The sequence below is a fragment of the Nerophis ophidion genome, linkage group LG06 (assembly GCF_033978795.1).
Source record: "Nerophis ophidion isolate RoL-2023_Sa linkage group LG06, RoL_Noph_v1.0, whole genome shotgun sequence".
Taxonomy (NCBI): Eukaryota; Metazoa; Chordata; class Actinopteri; order Syngnathiformes; family Syngnathidae; genus Nerophis; species Nerophis ophidion.
The window spans coordinates 3,738,657-3,758,656 of record NC_084616.1 but is presented as its reverse complement, the minus strand read 5'-3'; the positions used below and the strand labels follow the sequence as shown (position 1 = coordinate 3,758,656).

The following is a 20,000-nucleotide window of genomic DNA, read 5'->3' as shown; positions in this document are numbered from 1 at the left end:
CGGTAGGAGGCCACGGGGAAGACCCAGGACACGTTGGGAAGACTATGTCTCCCGGCTGGCCTGGGAACGCCTTAGGATCCCCCGGGAAGAGCTAGACGAAGTGGCTGGGGAGAGGGAAGTCTGGGCTTCCCTGCTTAGGCTGCTGCCCCCGCGACCCGACCTCGGATAAGCGGAAAATCATGGATGGATGGATGGAAACAAACCACAATTTGAAGCCCCTTTTCTATTCTCCGGTTAGTCAGCGCCGGTGAAACAAAACACGAAGCGAATTTGGCCGATCGGCTTTTGTTTGGTCCGACAAGCGGAGCAGAGCATGAAACCCTCGAATTTAGACCAGGGGTAGGGAACCTGTGGTTCTAGAGCCAGATGTGGCTCTTTTGATGACTGCATCTGGCTCTCGGATAAATCTGAGCTGACGTTGCTTAACACGATAAGTCATGAATAATAGTGTTAAAAATAGTGTTGAAAATATAAAATATTCTCATGCATTTTTAATCCAGCCATCCGTTTTCTACCGCACCTGTTCAAGAAGTTGCGTTAATAGTCAAAAGTTATTTATTTATTATCGGTTAGTGTGGGGCTTGCCCTCCTGAGGGTTCTTCAGACCACCAAGCACTGACTTGAGAGCCTGTTTCAGGGTTATGATATTGTTTTATTTTTCAATAAGTCTCTCAGTTGCTTTCCAGCAATTGTCTTTTTGTCTTTTCCCACGCAGCTCGCACCTTCGCACCCTAATTTCACCCCCTTAACATGCTTCAAAGCTCACCAAATTTGACACACACATCGGTATGGAGCGGCAGACCAACTTATTAAGCAACCAAACCCCAAAAATGAAAATTGCGCGCTAGCGCCCCCTAGGAAGAGAGAAAAAACAGACTGCTTCTAACTTCCGTTAGGAATGTCATAGAGACATGAAACAAAAACCTCTGTGTAGGTCTGACTTAGACCTACATTTCCAAATTGAACCTTCTATAGCAAAAATCAACAGGAAGTTGGCAAAAACCCCTTCAAAACAAAATGTTCGCAAAAAATTCAATTTGGGCCTCTTTGAACTGCAATTTGACCCCCTTAAAATGCTTCAAAACTCGCCAAACTTGGCACACACATCAGGACTGGCAGAAATTGCGATCTAGTGAAAAAACCAAACCTTAAAACTCAAAATTGCGCTCTATTGCAATTTTTGAATAAAACACAGAAAAAACTGCTCCTAGGAAGAGGAAACCGATAAAACTGCTTGTAACTTCTGGTAGGAATGTCAGACAGACATGAAACAAAAACCTCAATGTAGGTCTCACTTGGACCTACATCTTGATAATTGGCATCTTTCAGTTAAAATCAACAGGAAGTTGGCAATTACCCCTTCAAAATAAAAGTTTTGTAAAAAGCCGTCACCTCTTTCCAGACAAAACTGCTTGTAACTTCTGTTAGGAATGTCGTAGAGACATGAAACAAAAACCTCAATGTAGGTCTCACTTGGACCTACATTTTGATATCTGGCATCTTTCAGTTAAAATCAACAGGAAGTTGGCAATTACCCCTTCAAAATAAAAGTTTTGTAAAAAGCCGTCACCTTTTTCCAGACAAAACTGCTTGTAACTTCTGTTAGGAATGTCGTAGAGACATGAAACAAAGACCTCTATGTTGGTCTGACTAAGACCAGGGCTTCAGTCGCGGGGGCAGCAGCCAAAGGCGGACCCGACCAACGCTGCTTGCAGCTTTAATTCTCTTTTGTTCTCGCTCGCGCTCTGGCTCCAGCCCCAACCCCGTCTCTCCTCCTGGCTGCTGCTTATAACATAGCGACAGGTGATTAGATAACAAGGCCCAAAGTGGGCTGACTACGCACCTGTCACTGATTTTGAGGCCGGTCCTGGCACACCCCGCTTCGCTGCAGGCCCGCAGGCCACGCCCCCTCCACAGTTAGCTTCAGAATAACAGTGTTATTACAGAGAATAACAGACTTATTATACCCCAGAAATGTTGGTTTTACTTAAAAATGCACGTGATTAGTTGTGTTCAGTGTAAAAAAAGTATTATTATTAATGGCTCTTACAGAAATACATTTTAAAATATTCGGCTTTCTTGGCTCTCTCAGCCAAAAAGGTTCCCGACCCCTGATTTAGGCGAACACTCTGCAAAGTTTGATAAACAAAGCTACAAATAAAAAACTAAGGTAATGGCGTGTTACCTTTGTACTGGGAGGTCGTCATTTCCGAGTTTCTAGTCCAAATTTCAAACGGTAAGAGCTCCAACTCGGAAATTCGGAGCATTCTCGCCATTCCCAAGTTGACTTCAAAGACGGCTGCTCTGGAAGTGAACAATGGTATGAGCGTGTCATTTCTCTTACTAGCACTTATGATTAAATCAGCACCTTCAAGTCCGAGTCCATGGTTCTCCAGGTTGGAGAGGAAACCCTGCCCCAAGTGTTGGAGTTCAAGTACATCGGAGTCTTGTTCACGAGTGAGGGAAGAGTGGCGGATCGGTGCGGCGTCTTCAGTAATGCGGACGCTGTATCGATCCGTTGTGGTGAAGAAGGAGCTGAGCCGGAAGTCAAAGCTCTCAATTTACCGGTCGAGCTACATTTCCATCCTCACCTATGGTCAGGAGCTTTGGGTCATGACCGAAAGGATAAGATCACGGGTGAGATAGGGTGAGAAGCTCTGTCCTCCATTAGGAGCTCAAAGTAAAGCCGGCACTCCTCCACATGGAGAGGAACCAGATGAGGTGGTTGGGGCATCTGCTCAGGATGCCACCCGGTTAATCAGCAATATACGATGTATTGTTAGATGATTACACAGCACAGTGAAAACTACATTTGTGTTGTGTCATATTTACAGTCTACATTGCTAGTAAGCACAAAAATAGCTTCCGTAGATGTGGTCATATTGATTTCCGACCTTGTAACTCGGCTGTGAGGTCATTCCCAGCTCCGACTTCTAACTTCCTCGGTAAATGGAAGGCATCATTTGGCTTGAAGTGTTCGTACAATTCGATAGCAAAACAACGACTCGACATGCAGGTAATGGTAGCACAAAAGTCTTGGGGGTGTGTAGTGCGGTCGGTTGTTCGGATGTTTCGGTCTCTCGAAGCTAAAAACACACATTGATTCTCTGGAGAGCACCTTCGCCTAAAAGTGGTCTTTTTCTCAGATTTTTGAGCAGCAACAAAAACGACACGTTGGCCCACCAAGTTTTACGACTTCAGAAGTAGTAACAAGTGTTTCGTGCGTCCTGCAATGAACCAGGAGTCGTTGTGTTGGTTTGGAAAAACTCTGTCTTTAGAAAATTTGAGAGAATTAACTGGTTCAACATGCCAGAAGTTCATCCGATTGGTCTTCGGACTTCATGCCGATTCAAAGTCACGCAGCTAAAGATGAGTTCAGTCTCCAGTTGTATCAGTCATTTATGGTCAAACCTGATTCACACATTCATTGGCACGGTGTCGGATCGCTGAAGTCAACATAATGGCGACTTTGTTTGGGACCAAACTAGTTTGTTGTGACCGGTCGTTGTGTGTAAATCGCTCCTAGTTACAATTCAAAGTCAACTGACATGACTTAGGATCGGACCAACGAAAGATGTGTTTAGTCACCAGAATTATCATTTAGGTTGGATGGATGTCGGATTGCTCACCTCAACCGAATGTTGAGTTTGTTTGAGATCACACAGGTTGGTTTGTGACGTGAGTGAAATTGATTCAATTCAAAGTCAGTCGACCGGCTGTTTGGCACAGCTAAAGATGCGTTTGGTTCTCCAGTTGTCTCCGTTGTCATCAGTCATTTAGAGTCAAACCTGGTTCTGACATTGGCGTTTTAGATTGATTGATGCCGGATCACCTGAACCGAATGGTACCAGGGTTTGTTTGGGACCGTAACGAGCTTGATTACTGCGCTGACTCAAATTGAAGTTTACTCAAAATTAACTTTTGGTGAGCTAAAGATTTGTTCACTTTACACTTTCATCAGCTTACATCTGACATTTAAAGTCAAACCTGATTCTGACAATGGCAAGTTGGATTGAGTTAATGTCAAATTGCTCACCTCAACCGAATGGCCTCAGACTTTGTTTGGGACGATCAAGCTGGCTTGCGTCATGTGAGAAAGTCGTCTGATTGTCATGTGATCAGTTGTTGGCTCTAAAGATGCGTTCAGTCGATAATGTGATCTGTCTTTTGGAGTCAAACCTGGTTCCGACATTAGCACTCGGATCTAAATCAGATAGCTCACCTCAATCGAACGGCGCCTGAGTTTGGAATCATCCTGGTTGTTTTGCTACATGCAGGAAAATCCTCTGATCATCATGTGACCAGCCGATAACTGTTAATCGCTATTGGCAACGATTGAAAATCAACTGACTCAAAGTCGGGCCTAATTTGGTGAAGAGTTTGCCAAGCTAAGAATGTCTTCAGTCTACTGTCTTCTGTTCTGTCTAGTCATCTGTCATTTAGAGTCAAACCTGGTTCTGACATTGGCGTTTTAGATTGATTGATGCCGGATCACCTAAACCAAATGGTACCAGGGTTTGTTTGGGACCGTAACGAGCTTGATTACTGCGCTGACTCAAATTAAAGTCAATTAAGTTGACTCAAAATTAACTTTTGCTGAGCTAAAGATTTGTTCACTTTACACTTTCATCAGCTTACATCTGACATTTAAAGTCAAACCTGATTCCGACAATGGCAAGTTGGACTGGGTTCATGTCAAATTGCTCACCTCAACCGAATGGCCTCAGAATTTTTGGGGACTATCAAGCTGGCTTGCGTCATGTGAAAACGTCATCTGATTGTCATGTGATCTAAAGATGCGTTCAGTCTATAATGTGATCTGTATTTTGGAGTCAAACCTGGTTCCGACATTAGCACTCGGATCTAAATCAGATAGCTCACCTAAATCGAACGGCGCCTGAGTTTGGAATCATCCTGGTTGTTTTGACACATGCAGGAAAATCCTCCGATCATCATGTGACCAGCCGATAATTTTTAATCGCTATTGGCAACGATTGAAAATCAACTGACTCAAAGTCGGGCCTAATTTGGTGAAGAGTTTGCCAAGCTAAGAATGTCTTCAGTCTACTGTCTTCTGTTCTGTCTAGTCATCTGTCATTTAGAGTCAAACCTGGTTCTGACATTGGCGTTTTAGATTGATTGTTGCCGGATCACCTAAACCAAATGGTACCAGGGTTTGTTTGGGACCGTAACGAGCTTGATTACTGCACCGACTCAAATTAAAGTCAATTAAGTTGACTCAAAATTCACTTTTGCTGAGCTAAAGATTTGTTCACTTTACACTTTCATCAGCTTACATCTGACATTTAAAGTCAAACCTGATTCTGACAATGGCAAGTTGGATTGGGTTCATGTCAAAATGCTCACCTCAACCGAATGGCCTCAGAATTTTTGGGGACTATCAAGCTGGCTTGCGTCATGTGAAAACGTCATCTGATTGTCATGTGATCAGTTGTTGGCTCTAAAGATGCGTTCAGTCTATAATGTGATCTGTCTTTTGGAGTCAAACCTGGTTCCGACATTAGCACTCGGATCTAAATCAGATAGCTCACCTCAATCGAACGGCGCCTGAGTTTGGAATCATCCTGGTTGTTTTGACACATGCAGGAAAATCCTCTGATCATCATGTGACCAGCCGATAACGGTTAATCGCTATTGGCAACGATTGAAAATCGACTGACTCAAAGTTGGGCCTAATTTGGTGAAGAGTTTGCCAAGCTAAGAATGTCTTCAGTCTACTGTCTTCTGTTCTGTCTAGTCATCTGTCATTTAGAGTCAAACCTGGTTCTGACATTGGCAAGCTAGTTAAGATTGATATTGGATTTCTCACCTCAAACAAATAGCACCTGAGTTTTTTTCAGACCAAACTGGTTGGTCAGTGACATACCCGAAATGTATCCAGTTGTCAAACAACTATTAAGCAGCTGCCAATCGCTCTTTATTACAATTCAACTCAGTCGACTGACTCAAAATCGAGCCGACTTGGCACAGTGTTTTCCCTGCCAATAATTTAGGGTCAAACCTGATTCCGACATTGGCACGGATCAAATAGCCATCGGATGGAACACTTCAATCAAATGGTGCCAAAGTTAGTTTGTAATCTCAGGCAACACGCAAGAAAGTAATCCGATCATCAAGTGACCAGTTGCTAGCTTTTAAACTCAAAATCAGGCCTACTGTAATTAGCTTAGACTTTGCCAAGCTAAAGATGTTTTCAGTCTATGGTTTCATTTGTCATTGAGAGTCAATCCTGATTCTGTCAGACTCTGGCATGTTGGATCGGCTAGTCATACAACCAATTGTTAGCTATCTTAGTTACGATTCAAATTCAGCTGATTTGACTCAAAAATCTGACCTTATTGGCATCGTGTTTGCTTAGTCTATGGTTTCACCCGTTTCCATCCATCATTTAGGCTCAAACCTGATTCCGACATTGACTAAATAGATTAATGTCGGATCCTTCGCGTTAATCGAATAGTGCCACAGTTTGTTTGGGACCACAGTGAGCCTGAACATAGTATGGATGAACCAAAAACAAACCGGAGTCCAGTTAAAAGGGGACCAAAGTGTGTTAGTTTGAAAGCACCCTTTAAGTAAGGCGACTGAGGTGGAGCGGCTGACCTGCTTGAAGGGGGTGGGAGACTCGTCGCAAAAAGGCCGATCACAGTTCAGGTTTCTGCTCAGATCCCTAAAAATATGAACGGTCTCCATTCCTTCGAGTCGCCCGCCCCTAGAATTCCGTTTTTTTTCCCCCCGTCACAGAGGTGATGATGATGATAAACATTTCTTTGTAGAATGTCTGCTGAAGTGAGCCGGAGTAGTGAGAAAGGTCACGTTGAACACTTTGGGTTGGCATCAGTCACTGCATATTTAAAGGCTCTGTACAAAGGTCCATGTTGTCTGAAGGGTTTGGCGGGAAACAAGGGATTTAGAAAAGTCTTTCACAGTTATAAGCGACACGTCCCTTGGTGCGCCAAAGAAGAAGCAGAACTTTGATGGCTGCCAAGTTAAAGCTGATACGGTTGAGGCGATTGAAGTAGTAGTAGTAGTAGTAGTAGTAATAGTTCTTGTAAGTAGCAGGCTTGATGATGAAGAGGCACGCCCATGATGGCTAATGTTCGTTCCGAGTGGATGGTCACTCCACTGATGTCCTTTCCAAGCTTCCCTTAAAGAGTCCTGATACGCTGCTTCAGGAGGATTGTGAGGAATATGGTTGCTGAGTTGGAACCAAAGGAACATAGGAAAGAAAAACAAAAGCTTTCTCCTCGCTTCGTCACTAAAGCCATTCGACTGAATGCAAGCCAAGCACAAGCTAGATCATCTGCGTTAAAAGCGACAGATCTGCAACAGGTTCCAAAGTTAAAAAGCTTATCCATCGACTTCTGAGAGATCCATTCGCCTTCGGTGGACGGAAAGGACGCCTTGTGGTGGCAACACGTGTCAGCGGTACCTCGCGGTTTGTACTCGCAGCTTTCTGCTTTCGCTGTTAAAAATGCCCCCGGAAATTTGCCAAACGATGAAGCATTGCGCGGAACAGCTGAAGAATGTTTCCAGGTCGTTAGTTGGTGTTGCGTAGACTCCGGTTCTCACCACTAGCATTAGCTTATAACTAAATATCGACATAACCGAACAATAATAGTCTGATTTCTTCACTTTTATTGTTGTGTGTTTATGCATTTAACACTGATTTTGTCCTTCTGTGCCTGTCTGTTTATGTCTTGGGACTACATTAGCGGCTACACTACAACCTGGCTCATTTACAAGCTGATTGATGATCGGCGTACGTTGTCCTGAAGAAGTCAAACAAACCGTCACTTTATTTTCCAACTGTGGGAAGGAAGAAAAGAAGAAGTGGATAATGTTCGCTTAATTCAAGACGAAATCATCAGTAAGATGAACCCGCGTGTCATTCGATTGGAGACTGTGAGAATAATGATATATAAGTTATCAAACAACTATTATGCTTAAAGGCCGTTGCTTTAGTTATTATCTATTGTGCTAAAGTTGAATTTTTTTTTTCATGCAAAGGCACACAACTTGTTATCTTTCACTGCAAGTCAGGAGTTGCCTCGCTGCAGATGTTTCTGTCTTACAGCCAAGGACGAACCAGGACCTCAAGGAAGATAAGGCATATCAACAGCAGGCAGACAAAGCAGAGTCAGGGCCAATCACAAGGCCCCCCAGCACTTTTCTATACTGAATAATCACGTATTGTGCGTACTGAGTTGCTCGCCCCTCCCTTAAGAAACAGCCTCGGCGATGTAACTAGGGAACTCCTAAATTGAATAAATAGAGGAGCGCGTGGGCTGTTCCTCAGAGCGTAGGGTGAGACTGTAAATGAGTGCGTTCTCCTCATGAGCAAAATTTAACTCTGGCTCAGAGCGTAGGGTGAGACTGTAAAGGAGTGTGCAGCTCCATGCGTTCTCCTCATGAGCAAAATTTAACTCTGGCTCTGCCGGATTCCTTGCTTCTTGTTCTGTTTTAATAGATAGTTCGGTGCTTGAACCTGACAGAGGCCAGCAGTTCCAGTTTGCGCCACACTGAAGCAGAATGATGGCGTTAAAATATTGTCAATACAATTTAACAGCGAACATTTATCCATGAAAATATAGACAAGCTGCTGATGGTGCAGCGGTGTTATATTACTTCATAGAACTAGTTGTGTGTCGTACATGCAATTGTATCTTTTTCAAATAATATTTTGAAATGTTTTTCTTTTTAAAAAAGGTTAAAATTGTGCCCTTAAGGGGGTTCAAGCACTCGTTAAATTTCAACGGCAGATTGAAGAAAACTGAATGGGATTATTCTCTGTAAAATGTGTTTGGAGTTCATATTGTTGGGTGTGTGCCGAAGATACGTGGATTTACATCATTTCTGTACGGGATTTGGTTTGGTTTTGTCTTCACTAAAAGCCGAGGCGTCCTCTCCATCCACACGTAGCATCTTCAACTCTTACTACTACAATAAAACTCTAAAATATGTACAAGAACCGGACTGCTCAAAGTGGTATTTACAAAGTTCGTCCACAAGGGGGCGCTCCGGGCCTGCGCACCGCGTCGACAATGATATGTACTGATGGCGTCTTTCAAAGCAGAGAAAAAAAAAAAAGATTTCTCAGCAGGGGTGTCCAAATTTTGTCCACATAGGGCAGCATACAGGAAAAAGAAGTATGTGAGGGGACTAATCTATAGAGCAGGGGTCACCAACGCAGTGCCCGGGTCGCCCGTAAGGATCAGATGAGTCGCCCGCTGGCATGTTCTAAAAATAGCTCAAATAGCAGCACTTACCAGTGAGCTGCCTCTATTTTTTAAATTTTATTTATTTACTAGCAAGACATTTTTATTTCTAGGAGAGACAAAACTCAAATAGAATTTGAAAATCCAAGAAAATATTTTAAAGACTTGGTCTTCACTTGTTTAAATAAATTCATTTATTTATTTACTTTGCGTCTTATAACTTCCAGAAAGACAATTTTAGAGAAAAAAATACAACCTTAAAAATAATTTTAGGATTTTTAAACACCTTTTTACCTTTTAATCTCCTTCCCCTTATTTCCTGACAATTTAAATCAATGTTCAAGTAAATACATTTTTTTATTGTAAAGAATAATAAATAAATTGTAATTTAATTCTTCATTTTAGCTTATTTTTTTTCCACAAAGAATATTTGTGAAATATGTCTTCAAACTCATTATGATTAAAATTCCCCAAAAAATATCCTGGCAAATCTAGAAAATCTGTAGAATCAAATTTAAATCTTATTTCAAAGTCTTTTGAATTTCTTTAAAAATTTTTGTTCTGGAAAATCTAGAAGAAATAATGATTTGTCTTTGTTAGAAATATAGCTTGGTCCAATTTGTTATATATTCTAACAAAGTGCAGATTGGATTTTAACCTATTTAAAACATGTCATCAAAATTCTAAAATTAATCTTAATCAGGAAAAATTACTAATGATGTTCCATACATTTTTTTTTTTAATTCTTTCAAAAAGAGATGAATTAGCTGTTTTTTCTCTTCTTTTTTTCGGTTGAATTTTGAATTTTAAAGAGTCGAAATTGAAGATAAACAATGTTTCATAATTTTAGCTCCATTTTTTTCCTATTTTCTCCTCTTTTAAACCGTTCAATTAAGTGTTTTTTTCATTATTTATTCGCTACAAAAGCCTTCCGTGAAAGGAAAAAAAATGTGCGATGGAATGACGGACAGAAATACCCATTTTTATAAGTATATATATATATATATATATATATTTATTAAAGGTAAATTGAGCAAATTGGCTATTTCTGGCACATTTTTTTCAAGTCTTTTAAGTATTAATCAGTACTCTTGGTTGCAAAAAGGTTGGTGACCCCTGCTATAGATTATATATTTGTAATCAACTTGTTTGTGATTGGACTTTTTTTTCTTTTTCTTTACAGCATGCATGAAGCTCCCAACATTGCTGCTGGAGATAAAAAAGCCATTTAAAAACTGACAGCTTTGGCTCATGCACCCGCTTCTCTGATTACTAGCTTACGTCGACTGTTCCCCGTCAAATCACAGTGAGCTTGGGAAAAAAAAAACAATCCAGCGTCGTCTGATTGTATTAGCTTGCACGCCGTGGCCCGTCAATCGTCACCCGGACAAACTATTTTTATTTTTTTTCTTTCTTCTTTTTTCCCTGAGGTAACGGCGAGCGAACTTGGGTTTGGTCGCCATGGTCTTTAGCAGCCCGACAAATACGGCCCGGAGAGTCGCCATCCGACGAGGGGGGGAAAAAAAAAAAAAAAAGGCGACGTGGTGGAGTCTACGAGCTTCACAGGTCCGGGAAAAACGACAAAGACGTCAAAAAAAAAAAAGATACGTTCTTTTCTTCCCTGCGCCGAGGCCTCACACTCCCCTTGTGGTCCAATTGTCGTCACACACACACACACACACACACACGCGCACACAAGGACACCTCACACACTTCAGCATTCAAAGACGACTCGCAGCAGCCTTCGAATCCTCTACTCTCTACACTTCCTCTCAACCCTCTCTTAAATATATATATATCTATATATATATATATATATTTTTAGAATATATCTTCTTATAGATCAGCTTATACATGTCGTTAAACATACATTCCTGCAATATTCCCTTTTGTCCCGGAGAGCATGGAATTCCAACCCTAGTGAAGCTCTCCTTTTCCCACCTCTCCTCGCCCGCCTCGTAAAAGAGACCTCTTCCTCCCAGCCAGTTTTCGTGAAAGCGGATACTAACCAATAAGGATGCGGGGAAGTCACATCCTTCCATCATCCATCCCAGAAGGTCCAGGAGGAGGCGGAGGATGGTGGCACATGATGGTTTTTTTTTCCGACGGGGTGGTGGAGGAGGGGGGCGTCCGGCGACGGAGGCCTTCTGCTACGACACCTCGCTGCCGAACACCTCCAGCACCAGCGGGGTGAGCTGCATGCTGTGCTCGGGCTGGAAGGAGAGCGAGCGGTACTGCTTGGAGTGCTCCTCGTTCAGGCTGCGCAGGTCGGCCAGCTTCTGGATCATCTTGGCGTAGAGGAGGCGTCCCCCCGGGTGGTTGACTCGGATGTACGCCTGCAGGGTCTCCGACATGTGGTCCTGGAGCTGCTCGATGCGGGCGTGGTCCTGCACGCCGGGGCGGTCTGCGGGTTAGGAAGGGGGAGATTGAGGAGTGGAGAAGTTTGGTTTGAACTTGACATGTGCAGAGATGTCAGCAAATATTAAGTACGATCCTTCTAAGGATGGGCGATATGGCCTTTTTTTAATATCTCCATATTTTTAGTCCATGTCACCACACAGCATATATATCTGGATGTTATGCCTTAGCCTTGAATGAACACTTGATGCATATAATCTATGTGTCTACATTCAAACATTCTTCTTCATACTGCATTCATATACCGTATTTCCTTGAATTGCCGCCGGGTATTTAGTATGAATGAATGAATGGTTTATTTTAAACCATGCAAACAAAACAAGAGAATGACATAAAATACAAAAGAAATATATCCATCCATCCATTTTCTACCGCTTATTCCCTTTCGGGGTTGCGGGGGGCGCTGGCGCCTATCTCAGCTACAATCGGGCGGAAGGCGGGGTACACCCTGGACAAGTCGCCACCGCATCGCAGGGCCAACACAGATAGACAGACAACATTCACACACTAGGGCCAATTTAGTGTTGCCAATCAACCTATCCCCAGGTGCATGTCTTTGGAGGTGGGAGGGGCCTATCCCCAGGTGCATGTCTTTGGAAGTGGGAGGAAGCCGGAGTACCCGGAGGGAACCCACGCATTCACGGGGAGAACATGCAAACTCCACACAGAAAGATCCCGAGCCTGGATTTGAACCCAGTACTGCAGGACCTTCGTATTGTGAGGCAGACGCACTAACCCTTCTGCCACCGTGAAGCCCCAAGAAATATATAGATACATTATTTTTACACCTACATTGAAAACATTACATGTGACTAATCTTTTGTAGATGTCAAGATTGGCTCAAAAGGGAGTGGGAAGAAGTAAACTTATTAGGTCCCACCCCTATACATATACTATATATATTTACAATATATAATACAATAATATATATAATTCAATTCAGTGGTTGCTGCTATATATTGTCTATATAAAATACATTTAAATTCACACACACTTACATATACACATATGTACACAACACACACATATATATACACACACACATATATACAATTTGTATATATATACATATATATATATATACACACATAATCCGGTTACTTTTAGACCTCCACCCCAGATCACACCTCAATCCAACCCACTTCTCCAAAGTGGGCTGGCTCAGGGTGGAGGACAGAGTCAAACAACTTGCACTGAGCCTGGTCTATAAAATCCGCTACACCTCCTTGATACCGAAGTACATGTCAAATTACTTCTTTAACGTAAATGACCGCCATAACCACAACACCAGGGGGAGCTCCACAAACCACGTTAAACCCAGATTTCAATCTAACAAAGGTCTTAACTCATTCTCTTTCTATGCCACATCAATGTGGAATGCACTCCCAACAGGTATAAAAGTAAGTGCATCTCTATATTCCTTCAAAAGCGCTCTAAAACAACACCTGCAGGCAACTTCAACACTTTACTAATACCCTCCTCCATTCACATCCCATCTCCCCGGATTATAAACAACTCAAATGTACTTCTAATGTATATACTTGTTCTTATGCTATGTGAACTCACTATGTTCTCTGCTGGCTGTACATATCCTACTAAATAAGACCTACACTGTTTCAATGTCCACATTTCTCTGTTGATGCAATTGTTGATGACTGAAGTACTGATATCAACCAAAGCTCCTCATCCCACCCCCCGGATTGTAAATAATGTCAATAATTCAATGTACATACTATGATGATTAACTTGTGTGATGACTGTATTATGTTGATAGTATATATTTGTACCAGGAATTGATTAACGTGGACCCCGACTTAAAGAAGTTGAAAAACTTATTGGGGTGTTACCATTTAGTGGTCAATTGTACGGAATATGTACTGTACTGTGCAATCTACTAATAAAAGTATCAATTAATCAATCAAAGCACATACCCAGAATACACACACACACCTATATAAATAGTATATATAATATACACTTTTGTCTAAACATTATTAACAGTTTATGGTGCCTATGGGAACAAGCTTTCATTTTGACTGTGGTATTAGTGGTTAAAAGTGGATCTGTGGCTGTGGAGCTACTGCCCCTGATCAACAGGACCTGAGGACCACTCTTGCTATGTGTCCTATGCTGTGCATTAAAAGAGAAGAGTATGCGCCTGCTTAGAATTACTGCCGGGTCAAACTCGTTTCGCAAATTAATTAGCGCATGCTTAGCATTACCGCCGGCTCAAGATTAACGCCGGGTCAAACTCGTTTCGCTAAATATTATTTTTATTACCGCATGTCTAGAATTTCCACCGGGTCAAACTCGTCACGTCACGAGTGACACTTCACCTGTCATCATTTTCAAAATGGAGGAGGCTGATTTCAATCATTTGAAATCGCATAAAGGGAAGAAGATTAAGAGCTAATCAGTAGGATTTAAGGTCCAAGCTATTGAATATGCTAAAAAGAACAGTAAGCAGCTATGTTTTATTAATATACCGTAGCTGCGTGTGTCAAATATGAGTCATTAAATGACTCATGCCTCCTGGTGGTAGAGGGCGCTAGTGATCCTTCTTGCGACTACTCGGCTGCAGAAGAAGTGACAACAAGCAGCAAGAGTGAGCAGCGATCCTTTATTTTTTCCTCTCGCTTGCACTTTTAACATGGAGGACTACATATCTAAAATAAAACAGTTTTCTAAACTGGACTTTCAATCGAAGCATGAGGTAATAAAGGAAGATCTCCATGGAGACAGAGAGACTTTTTAAAACTGAAGAAAGATAAGGAAGACTTCTATAAACAAGTTATCGATGCATGGACTTCATTTATAAGTAAAGGTAAGACCATAATAACGTTTTTTTTATTAAATGTGCTTTTCATGATGGTATCCTTACATCACACTCAAATTTAAATACGCAGGCCTACATTTCAGGTTTTAAATTAATTAGCGCCCCGGTGGCAATTCAAGTAAATACGGTAAATATATGATTTTCAATATTTCATCTTTTCTCCTCCTACTTTTGGTGACATGGCAGTGCTTTTAACAAGTGAGTGGCGAGGAATGAGGCGATGTCCGTTTATTCTGTCTGCTCAGAGCCAAACAAAGATTGCAAATATATCTAGGGTTGTCCCGATACCAATATTTTAGTACCGGTACCAAAATGTATATTGATACTTTTCGGTACTTCTCTAAAAAAAGGGGGACCACAAAAAATTTCATTATTGGCTTTATTTAAACAAAAAAAAAATAGGGCACGTTAAATATATGTTTATTATTGGAATCGAAGAACAATTTAGTCCTTAAATAAAATAGTGAACATACCAGACAACTTGTCTTTTAGTAGTAAGTAAACAAACAAAGACTCCTAATTAGTCTGCAGTAACATATTGTGTCATTTATACACCTATTAATTTGTGCACATTATGAGGGACAATCTGTAAAAAAATATTATTAATGTACTTGTTCATTTACTGTTAATATCTGCTTATTTTCTGTTTTGACATGTTCTATCTAGATTTCTGTTAAAATGTAATAATCACTTATTCTTCTCTTCTTTGATACTTTTACATTAGTTTTGGATGATACCACACATTTAGGTATCGATCTGATACCAAGTAGTTACAGGATCATACAATAAAATGTAATTTTCTAATAAAGCAATAATAATGTGGTTAAGAAATACTGATGTAAAGGGTAGGTGTCGTGCTGTTTTCTGTTTGAACATGTTCTATCTACACTTCTGTTCAAATGTAATAATCTCTTATTCTTCTCTTCTTTGATACTTTACATTAGTTTTGGATGATACCACACATTTAGGTATCGATCCGATACCAAGTAGTTACAGGATCATACATTTGTCATATTCAAAGTCCTCATGACTTCAGGGACGTATTTACTGAGTTTCTATATATAATGTGCATTTTTAAAAAAGGAAATAAAGACTGTGTGACGATAAAAAATATTGATGTAATCATAGTAGTATTAACTTGATATCCTCCTGTACATGGTATCATTACAGTGGATGTCAGGTGTAGATCCACCCATGGCGTCTGCTTGTACAAACTCCATTTCCATATGAGTTGGGAAATTGTGTTAGATGTAAATATAAACGGAAAAAAATTATTTGCAAATCATTTTCATCCCATATTTAGTTGAATATGCTACAAAGACAACATATTTGATGTTCAAACTGATAAACTTTTTTTTTTTTTTGCAAATAATCATTAACTTTTGAATTTGATGCCAGCAACACGTGACAAAGAAGTTGGGAAATGTGGCAATAAATACTGATAAAGTTGAGGAATGCTCATCAAACACTTATTTGGAACATCCCACAGGTGTGCAGGCTAATTGGGAACAGGTGGGTGCCATGATTGGCTATAAAAACAGCTTCCCAAAAAATGCTCAGTCTTTCACAAGAAAGGATGGGGCGAGGTACACCCCTTTGTCCACAACTGCGTGAGCAAATAGTCAAACAGTTTAAGAACAACCTTTCTCAAAGTGCAATTGCAAGAAATTTAGGGATTTCAACATCTACGCTCCATAATATCATCAAAAGGTTCCGAGAATCTGGAGAAATCACTCCACGTAAGCGGCATGGCCGGAAACCAACATTGAATGACCGTGACCTTCCATCCCTCAGACGGCACTGTATCAAAAACCGACATCAATCTCTAAAGGATATCACCACATGGGCTCAGGAACACTTCAGAAAACCACTGTCACTAAATACAGTTTGTTGCTACATCTGTAAGTGCAAGCTAAAGCTCTACTATGCAAAGCGAGAGCCATTTATCAACAACATCCAGAAACGCCGCCGGCTTCTATGGGCCCGAGATCATCTAAGACGGACTGATGCAAAGTGGAAAAGTGTTCTGTGGTCTGACGAGTCCACATTTCTAATTCATTTTGGAAATATTAGACATCGTGTCATCCGTTGTTATCGACAAAGATGTTGGAATTTATCTCTGGCAGCAAAGTTATCAAGTTCAATGAGTTATGGTTAAATGAATGAACTTAAGGGCCTCTTGTATGAATATTTAAATGCCTCCGGACATGGTATTTAATGCTCTCAAAATCCATTGAATGTGTTTTAATGGGCCGCAGTAAGCCTGTTTGTGCTTGCACCTGGTCGTCGGAGGAGGTTACCTGGGGAGAGCAGGCAGATGGCCATGAGCAGGACGTGTTCCTCCTCGTGCAGACTCAGCTTCTTCAGGCCCACCTGGAACTTGACCAGCGGCTCCAGCAGCTCCAGAGTGTGACCGGCTGCACAGCATGACAGCGACATGACACATTTGTCATTCATCCCAATAAAACAACCAATCAACTGTAATTCCATCCCCCCCAATCAGTGTTTATCAACCACCGTGCCGCGGCACACCAGTGTGCTGTGAGATGCATTGTGGTGTGCCGTGGGAGATTATCCAATTGACCTATTTGGGTTAAAAATATTGTTTGCAAAGCAGTAATTATAGTCTGCAAATGATGTGTTGTTGTTGAGTGTCTGTGTAATATAGAGCTGGGCAGAGTAACCCTGTAATACTCTTCCATATCAGTAGGTGGCAGCAGGAAGCTAATTGCTCAAGACAGTGTTTTTCAACCTTTTTTGAGCCAAGGCACATTTTTTGCATTGAAAAAAGTCAGAAATCATTAAAAAACAAAACTCAGTTGACAGTAAAAAGTTGTTGTCGCAATTGTTGGATATGACTCTAAAGCAGGGGTGCCCATTACGTCGATCGCGAGCTACCAGTCGACCGCGGGGGGTGTGTCAGTCGATCTCCAGCCAGGCTTTTAAAAAAAAATAGACCTAAAAATGAGTGATCATCAATCTTCACCAAGACGTCACTTAAATGACATTCACGGTACCGGAGGGTCTTGTGAGATGACGCTGGCTGCTGCAAGATCATTATTATGAAAATATGACCGAGAGGAAGGCGAGAAACACTTTTTATTTCAACAGACTCTCGCGCCGTACCTTCCGTCTAAACTCTAAAGGCCGACTGCACATTTCCTATCTTCACAATAAAAGCCCTGCTTCATGCCGCCTGCGCTAACTAAATACAGAGTCTTGGAAAACTGGCGTGCACAAGCGATCCCTCAGAAAGCTGGCGTGCACATCACTTGTGCACGCCAGCTTTCCGAGACTCTTATTTTGTTAGCGCAGGCAGCATGAAGCAGGGCTTTTATTGTGAAGATAGGAAATGTGCAGTCGGCCTTTAGAGTTTTGACGGAAGGGACGGCGCGAGAGTCTGTTGAAATAAAAAGTGTTTCTCGCCTTCCTCTCTGTCATTTTTTCATAATAATGAACTGGCAGCAGCCAGCGTCATCTCACAAGACCCTCGGGTGCCGTGAATGTCAATCAAGCAAGCTACGGAATTTGCCGCCAATGTTTTTCTTGTAAAGTGTATGGAAGCTGGATGAATTAGATGCCAAAAACCAACCACTTTCATGTGGTATTGTACAGAAAGGACCACTTTTTTTCTCCTCCATTTGAAAATGTGGGCGTTATCATCATTACTGTCTGATTCCAATCAATGCAAGTCATCAGAATCAGGTAATACACCAACTTATATTCTTGTCTTTGTGAAAGAAAGACATCTATATGTGTTACACATGCTTGTATTATCATTAAACACATTTAACTTGTTTACAAAAATGTCTCTTTCATAAATAAATGAATATAAATGATATATATAAATGAGGTAGATCCCCTCGAGTTGGTCAATTGAAAAGTAGCTCGCCTGCAGAAAAAGTGTGGGCACCCCTGCTCTAAACCATAACCAATCATGCATCAATATAGCTCTTGTCTCAATCAATCAATCAATGTTTATTTATATAGCCCTAAATCACAAGTGTCTCAAAGGGCTGCACAAGCCACAACGACATCCGCGGTACAGAGCCCACATAAGGGCAAGGAAAAACTCACCCCAGTGGGACGTCGATGACGATAAGTATGAGAAACCTTGGAGAGGACTGCATATGTGTCTCAAAGTAGTGAAGTGAAGTGAATTATATTTATATAGTGCTTTTTCTCAAAGCACTTTACATAGTGAAACCCAATATCTAAGTTACATTTAAAGCAGTGTGGGTGGCACTGGGAGCAGGTGGGTAAAGTGTCTTGCCCAAGGACACAACGGCAGTGACTAGGATGGCACAAGCGGGAATCGAACCTGCAACCCTCAAGTTGCTGGCACGGCCACTCTACCAACCGAGCTATGTCGCCCCACCCAAATAGGTGTACTGTCACCACCTGTCACATCACGCCCTGACTTATTTTGAGTTGTTTGCCGTTTTCCTGTGTGTAGTGTTTTACTTCTTGTCTTGCGCTCATATGTTTTTTTGGTATTTTCCTGTAGCAGTTTCATGTCTTCCTTTGAGCGATATTTCCCACATCTACTTTGTTTTAGCAATTAAGAATATTTCAGTTGTTTTTATCCTTCTTTGTGGGGACATTGTTGTTTGTCATGTCATGTTTGGATGCACATTGTCTTTGCTCCACAGTAAGTCTTTGCTGTTGTCCAGCATTCTGTTTTTGTTTACTTTGTAGCTAGTTCGGTCTCTGTTTCGTTCATCATAGCCTTCCCTAAGCTTCAATGCCTTTTTTTAGGGGCACTCACCTTTTGTTTATTTTTGGTTTTAAGCATTAGACACCTTCTTACCTGCACACTGCCTCTCGCTGTTTACGACATCTACAAAGCAATTAGCTACCTGCTGCCACCTACTGATATGGAAGAGTATTACAGGGTTACTCTGCCCAGCTCTAGACAGCACCGACACTCAACAACAACACATCATTTGCAGACTATTATTAATCAATCAATCAATCAATGTTTATTTATATAGCCCCAAATCACAAATGTCTCAAAGGACTGCACAAATCATTACGACTACAACATCCTCGGAAGAACCCACAAAAGGGCAAGGAAAACTCACACCCAGTGGGCAGGGAGAATTCACATCCAGTGGGACGCCAGTGACAATGCTGACTATGAGAAACCTTGGAGAGGACCACAGAAGTGGGCAACCCCCCCTCTAGGGTCTAACATGATACTGTGAAAGTTCAACCCATAGTGGCTCCAACACAGCCAATTACTGCTTTGCAAAACATATATTCAACCCAAATAGGTGAAATTAGATAATCTCCCACGGCCGTGGCACAGTGGTTGAAAAACACTGGCTTGATAGATGTTGCAAATAGCAGGTCAAATGGTAATGCTTAAAACAAAAATAACAAAAGGTTAAGAAAAGGCATTGAAGCTTAGGGAAGGCTATGCAGAACAGAACTAAAACTGAACTGGCTACAAAGTAAACAAAAACAGAATGCTGGACGACAGCAAAGACTTACTGTGGAGCAAAGAT

At 41.5% G+C, this 20,000-nt stretch overlaps 1 protein-coding gene and 1 long non-coding RNA gene across 2 annotated transcripts in view; both read right to left on the bottom strand.

The window, feature by feature from the left end:
• LOC133554093 (uncharacterized) overlaps window positions 1-20,000 on the bottom strand; it is a 261,586-nt gene that overhangs the window by 6,765 nt on the left and 234,821 nt on the right. The gene's annotated exons all lie outside the window — the stretch shown is intronic.
• The window catches only part of LOC133554092 (vitamin D3 receptor A), a 197,647-nt gene that overhangs the window by 6,765 nt on the left and 170,882 nt on the right, over window positions 1-20,000 (bottom strand). The window contains exons 9-10 of the mRNA XM_061902481.1: window positions 16,791-16,907; window positions 1-11,640 (exon numbers count right to left, since the gene is read on the bottom strand). The exon at window positions 1-11,640 is cut by the window's left edge and continues 6,765 nt beyond it. Coding sequence (XP_061758465.1) covers window positions 11,387-11,640; window positions 16,791-16,907 — 371 coding nt within the window. The 3' untranslated portion in view covers window positions 1-11,386. The remainder of the gene's footprint in view (window positions 11,641-16,790; window positions 16,908-20,000) is intronic.